At 38.0% G+C, this 6,821-nt stretch overlaps 2 protein-coding genes and 1 pseudogene across 2 annotated transcripts in view; 2 read left to right on the forward strand and 1 right to left on the reverse strand.

Moving 5' to 3' along the window:
• The window catches only part of TPC1 (two-pore channel 1), a 169,269-nt gene extending 168,185 nt beyond the window's left edge, over window positions 1–1,084 (forward strand). Inside the window, exons 22-24 of the mRNA XM_088965604.1 lie at window positions 79–113; window positions 227–335; window positions 748–1,084. Of these exons, the coding sequence (XP_088821730.1) occupies window positions 79–113; window positions 227–314 (123 nt within the window). The 3' untranslated portion in view covers window positions 315–335; window positions 748–1,084. The remainder of the gene's footprint in view (window positions 1–78; window positions 114–226; window positions 336–747) is intronic.
• A 768-nt stretch (window positions 1,085–1,852) lies between these two features.
• LOC148875880 (MLP-like protein 423) lies at window positions 1,853–2,778 on the forward strand. The gene is made up of 2 exons (XM_088965605.1): window positions 1,853–2,261; window positions 2,327–2,778. Exons 1-2 carry the CDS (start codon window positions 1,991–1,993, stop codon window positions 2,608–2,610), a joined length of 555 nt encoding a protein of 184 aa, XP_088821731.1. The 5' UTR covers window positions 1,853–1,990; the 3' UTR covers window positions 2,611–2,778.
• Window positions 2,779–3,708: 930 nt separating this feature from the next.
• Window positions 3,709–4,056, reverse strand: LOC148875881 (guanine nucleotide-binding protein subunit beta pseudogene; annotated as a pseudogene).
• Window positions 4,057–6,821: the final 2,765 nt, after the last annotated feature.

A 6,821-nucleotide genomic window follows, 5' to 3' on the forward strand; every position in this document is an offset into this window, starting at 1 on the left:
ATAGTATAGATCACCACCATTATCATTTCTAATCCTATCTACATAGTCATATTTAAAGTGATTTTTTTCATGTTCCAGGAAGCGGGGAGGCAGGATCGACGGCGGTCTGTTGGGTGTGTAGCACCATTATGAGCTCATCATTTGGAGATGATCTGTGATTTGCTTCTATGTAGCCACACTGTAGACTAACATTTTCTTTTTCTTTTGCATGCTGTATGTCATGCAGCTCAAAAACACGAAGCCAAAGAGTTGATGTCCTTCTTCATCATATGTTGAGTGCAGAGCTGAATGAAACACAGATTTCCAATGCATAGATCTGTCATTCTTGATTGCTGGTAACTGACTGCTTACAACCCTCTGTTTCATTTTCATTTCCATTGTTAGAAGATTTGGTGGTTTAATTCGTATAGAATAAAAATTTCCATTAATCAATTTTGAGCAAGTATGCCCTTTATTAATGTGTCAGCTTCTGATAGCAGTTGAGTTTATCCACCAAATCAGGTTGATTTCATGTCTGTCCTAATTTGTGATCTAGCCACGTGCTTTCTTCTCCATTAGTGTTTTCAGTAGTTAGACTTACAATATGGTTTCTCCCTCTTGCTTTATGTTGTCTTTTGGTTAGTGCCTTTTCTTATGCCTCTTTGTAGCTGTCAAATGAATGTATTGACCCCTGATCTTTTTTCTTTTTTCTTCCTTCTACTGGCCTCCTATATTTGTTGACAAGCAGTGCTTCTTATCTATCTGCAGAGCTACAGGTTTTCCCTGTCCTGTGATCATACAACCAGTTGGATACCATAAAATGGATGGAAAAGATAATCTTGAGTTGGAGGTCTATTCCCTTGAACATCAGGTGTACTGAGTATACCTAAGATGTGTCTTTGTTGCATTGTAATATCTCCATGTATCATGCAAAGTTTTCTTTTTTCTTTGTTTTTGTTTCTTTCTTTTCTGATAATTCCATCATGCAATGTAGTTTAATAAAAATAAACAAGCTGTAAACCTCTATTGTATTCAGAGCAGGTTTTCTCTGTAATGTAAGAAACATTACAAAACCAACTAACATGAACTTAATCCTTGTTTTCCATCTTTTTGTAGTGTGATGAATACATAGCTAGAACATGTCCGAGATGGATGCATAATTTTCACCTGCAGTGGTAACAGTGTGATAAATATAAAATACTGGACTAGAATGATTACAGCTTTCTCGTTCCTTTTGCAGTTTGATGGGTTATTCATGTTCATTATCTTTTACCCGAGATGAATTGTTGTATGAAAACAACATTATAGGTAAGGCATTTCCCTAGCTAAGATCGAATTACATCTCACTGGTCTATAGAGAGCATCTGTCCACCCAAATGCTTGGAGTGTTTTTCCTACTAGCTCCTTGTTAACTGTCTGAAATTATGCCAACTTCATAATACAGAATTGAAAAATCCAGGACGAGATAAAGTGGTTTGCTTCTCTGCTTTATGCGATGTAATTACTCATAAATTTGGAATATTTTGGTCTAACCATTCCCAAATCCCAAATGGCTAAATGGCAAATTGCTCTGGAATATCCAACAAGTGGATTTTATTGTGAACTAAAATTTCATGTCTTTGTATGCCACTGAATCCATAATACAACAGAGTGCCCATTAATATATGTAAGGGAATCCTGTTTCGTGTTAATTACTGTTCTTGGGGTTATGTTCTGTTGATAAATAAAAGAAGAAAAGAAGATTTGAAGGGAGGAGCATCTACTTTAAGGTGATACGATTGAATTGAAGTGAATTGAACCTGCTTCTCTTCTGTTATTCCAGCTACAGGAGATGCAAACTTTTAAATGCAAATATGCAATAAATAAATAGAGAGAACCTCGCCTCATGCTTCACCGCCCCTTGGCCGTTGGAAGTTGAGGAATCCATCGCTGTGGATCGTATTGAGAGAGAGAGAGAGAGCACCCACTTGGTTGAATCTTATTTAACTATTTAAGTGGACTTTAACTGTTTATGGTAAAGCAATTAGCACGTGGAGAGCTTCTTTTAGTCCGTTCCTCTTATATAAACTCCTATATACTACCCACATTATCAACACACACACACACACAGATGAAGAGCATGAAAGGAGAAGTGGTGCTCAACATCCCCGCCCAGAAGGCATGGGAAATGTACAGAGACGATGAGATCATCAGCAAGATAAACCCAAATATGCTTGCCCGGGCTGAATACATCGAGGGAGATGGCAGCCCTGGGAGCTTGAGGGTCTTCAAGCTTGGCCCTGGTAAGAACTCTCTCTCTCTCTCTCTCTCTCCATGAAAGAAGGTGATATTGAATTAATTTATGCAGCTGTGCAAGGTTATGTGAGAGAATCCACTGAGAAGATTGAGAAGGTGGAGGCAGGGCGGTCCATAACTTACAGCGTGATTGGAGGGGAGCTAAGGAACATGTATGATCCTTACAAGGCCACCTTCTCATTTATCCCTCTACCCGGACAAGAAGGAGAGAAGTGTATCGCCGAGTGGAAGGCCGAATTCAAGCCGCTCTCTCCGTCCATACCTCCACCGGAGAAAGCCAAGGATGCTGCACTGGGATTCCTCAAGCACTTCGACAAATTCCAGCTGTGCCGCTGAATACAAGTTTGGCATACCACAGAGGGGATTATGTTCTCCAGTAGTCATCAGAAAGAGTCCGAATATATTCTGCATGCATATGTGCCAAAAAAATTTAATAAAAATTGCATGCTTGCAGCACATGCTTAATCCATATCAATAAATGAAGTTGGGGATTAACTAGTTTCAGTGTGTTCTATTTCGATGTTCTCATGTTTTGCAAATTTAGGCTACCTTTGGTTTGGTAGAAAGTAAGAGAAAATAGAAATTTGAAGATTTTTTTTTGGTAAATTACCAAGACCCTCCTTGTACTATGGCTCGGTGACAAATATCTCCTCTATTTTTTTCTTTTGCGATAAAGACCCCTTAAACTTTTATATTGGAACAAATACCCCTTCGGCTGTTAAGTCAAATGACAAAAAACGTTAAATTACCAAAATACCTTATTGAACTTTCTCTATTTTCTTTTCTTTTTTGCCATTTTCTCTTAAAACTCTCCAACCTTGAGTTCCACCTACAGTGCGTTGATCATGTATTTGAGAAAACCATCAATTTTCGTTGCTAAAGCATCTATTACTAAATCTGAACCGTCGAAAGCAAATGGCGGAGGTGAAGGTGGAGATGCAGAAGAACAGTACAGGGCGTATGAGGTAGAACTCGAGCAGCCATATGGGTTGAAGTTTGCAAAAGGTTGGGACGGTGGAACTGGGATGTTCCACTGTCAGGGACAAAATACTTGCTACCAGGTATTATTTGCTTGTGAATTGCATTTCCGACCAAAATAATCATGATTTTCCTTTTTGTTATTCTTTATAAAATTTGGACAGATTCCGCAATTAGCTTGTTACTTTTAGTGAATTGGGTTGGTCCGAAGGAGTTTATTCAAATATATTAATGGATTCGTTGGCTTTGCAAGTATAGAATAGATAAGCCAGCAGAGCGGTTTATAAGCAGGTCTTCACTAACTTTGTAGTTTGTACCGAATAATGGGCCTAGACAATCTAGAATGCTTAATGTTGGAGGTCTGCTACTTGTTATAAGCTTTGTTATTTGTGCATTTGCAGTTTTTGTTTTGAAGTCATTCTCAATTCTTCAAATCAAAATTCATGGACATGATCTTTATACACACCTTAGTATATCAGCTGTATGCCTTGATGGAAATTCACCTTCAAACACAGAAAGCCTCTGGCCTGTGGTAACATCCCACAAAACACACGTTTGATCTCCAGAATTGGTTATTAGGTGAATATCTTCATCTGGAACATATTGACATGAAGATACATAACACTTATGCCCGTTTAACATCCTTGATACTGGTAAATTCCCATCCTTGTCAATTGAAGAGTTCAGATTATCAACACCACCACATGCAACAAATTGACCATTTGGAGAAAAGGCACATGTCATGACCCATGCACATGGTAGCTTAATAGCATGAGTTTTCTCGCTTGTTAGAGCATTCCACATAATTAACCTCCCATCTTGAAATGCAATGACAATTCAATTCTTTTCAGGTGTCCAGCCCAATGAATAAACTTGGCAGATTTCTTAGAAAAATTATTAATTTGAGGTGGTGATGGGTGAGGTGGTGAAAACCAGCAGCGATGGGTGAGATGGTGATGATGACCAACTGACCCATCACTTTGGAGTAGTCAATTTGGGCTCTCAGGGTCTCCTGTGATTTGGGGGCAATGGTGCCTCTTGTGATGAATAATATCTTGTGGTCTGGGTTAGCTTAGCCAGAAATTAGTCTTACTATCAAATGGAGAGTCTGTCATGGTATGAAGGAACACAGGAAAGGGGAGGAAAGATGAATAGTTCAAAGTATATAAAAAGTTGAGTGATTTCATAAATTAAAGAAAAGGGTAGTTTGGGTATTTAAAAATTTTAAAATAGTCAAACAATAATCTTTTTCAAAGTTAACTGACGGAATGCTAACGGAAAGGGTCTTTGTCTAATGACTAAAGTTCAAGAGGATCTTTATCACAAAGAAAAGTACGGGGGGTCTTTGTCACTGACCTCATAGTACATGGGGCCCTTGCCATTTACCCTTTTTTTTACAACTTCAGTGAAATTCTTTTGGGACTTTTTCTCAACTTTCTGTTTCTTAGGCTCCATTTGATTTGTGAAAAATTTTGGGTGAGATGGAAAAAGATGGGATGGAATGGGATGAAAAAGTATAAAAATTTAACTTTACATCATTTGGTTTTATATGGAAAAATAATAGGAAAATTATCATCACAAAACAGAGTTCTACTTTCTTCTCTGTTTTGGTGTGATCCTAAATGCAAAGATGGTGGAGAGTGAAGGGAACTATCATAACGTAATTATCCTTGTTCTTCTGCTTTTTCTTCCTTTGATGGTATAGCGAGGCCAATGTAGTTGCTATGTCTTTCACTCCATTGCTTCCCCTTTTTTCGCTTTTGCTACTCTTCTGTTCCGATTGTTGTGATTCCCGTCGCGGTGGGGGTAGAGGAGGCAGCGGCGGTAGTGTTTGAGCCTGTGGTTGTGGTGAATGGATTTTCATGACTTCTGGTACACTATCATTCAGCTCTGTCATCACTCTCGGAAACCCACGAGGATTCTAGCCTAAGATCCGGGTAGGAGCTGCTGCTCCTCCTCAAGGATGGATGTGATTTGTCGGCCACGTGGGAGGTGTTGCTGTTGGCAACATTGGTATATTCATCATCAGTGCTACCAGAGGACTCATAGTTCCTCCTGCTGAGAATCCCACAAAAGGGAAGGAATGACAAAGAGCAAGAGAAAGAGAGCGGCGAGAGGCAATACGATGATCAGAATGACAGAGTTAGAAAAGAAAGGAGAAGAACGATGGTGGCTACGATTGATTGTAGTACTAGTTTGTAGCCAAAAGGGTGGTGTGTCTGCATCTCCTTCCATGATTTGAAGTTGGTTTTTTCTCTTTTTTTTCTTGCTTTTGGTTTTGCTTTTAATGAGAGAGAGAGAAGGGAGATAGGCATACAAAAGCAGACACACAGAGAGATAGAATAGAGAAGAAATGAGAGATAAAGAGAGGAGTCGGGGTCACATCAGTGGTGGGGCAGGAGGATGAAGATGAAGAAATTTGAGTTTTCAAGTTTTTCCACCAGGGTTGCACCATTTTGGTGAAACCCCGATTGCACAATTTTGGAATCTCGCATCCCACTTTTTTCTCATCCCATCCCCCTATTTCCCTTAAAACAAATGAGAGAAAAAACCATTTTTCTCATTCCCATTCCACAAGTCAAACGGAGCCTTGTATTCTATCAAGCCAAACAGTCTTATAAGAGGGATCATGATCACTGATTTTTATGAACTAGTGTAAGGGGCACAAGTTAAGTGCTTGTGCAAATATAAAGACGAAAAGGTAAAATCTAAAGTTACTTAAATTTAAGTTTTAGAGTAAAATACAAAAACCTCCTGTGTAGCTTCATAATCATAAAAATCTCTCATGTAGTTTCATTTTAACAAAAACCTCTGTTGAACTTTTAAAAAATCCAATGGAAACCTCCCTTTTGTCACTGACCCAGATGAAAAATGTTTAACCGATCTATAAATTTTTCTCAAATACCCATTTTACCTGTTTATAAAATAGGAATTATTGTTGATCAAAAAGTGAATAAAAGTAAAAAAAGAAATCTAATGTTTAATTGCTCATCTGATGTGGTTCAACAGCCAGGGGTGTTGATGAGTCAAATGCTTTTTTACAAGTAGGTTGCTTTGTGAAACACACCTCAAAATCTAACCAGGTTAGTAGGTTGTTGTGTGTCAATATTTTTTTACAAAATGTTATTTGGGGTGAAACAACCTGAAAATCTGCCCAGATAAGCGACTGACTGATTCCACTGGTCGATTCAACCACAGGTTGAAAACATCACTTTCAGCATTAACGCCCTTCTAATATGTCCAAAAGATAATTTTTTTTTATTATTATTGGCAATATGTAAACTGAAAATTGAAAGGTTTGGATGGATAATACTCAGATAAAATTACCAAATTCTTTATGTGCTTTCTCAACTTTCTATTTCTCTCTTCTTTTTCTATCAAACAAAATATAGCTTTTTTTTTAATCCAGTGAAGAGTTTTAATCGATTATATGAATATATAATCGTCCACCTGACAAATATATTATAGGTCATATATGGAGAACCCTACTTGACCTAAAATGGACACCATATTCACTCACTTTAAATTCCAATGATATTTTCAGCTTCTACACAAGCTAGTTTTTTGTC

The sequence above is a fragment of the Nelumbo lutea genome, chromosome 1, assembly GCF_056320005.1.
Source record: "Nelumbo lutea isolate HS-2025 chromosome 1, American lotus-T2T, whole genome shotgun sequence".
Lineage (NCBI taxonomy): Eukaryota > Viridiplantae > Streptophyta > Magnoliopsida > Proteales > Nelumbonaceae > Nelumbo > Nelumbo lutea.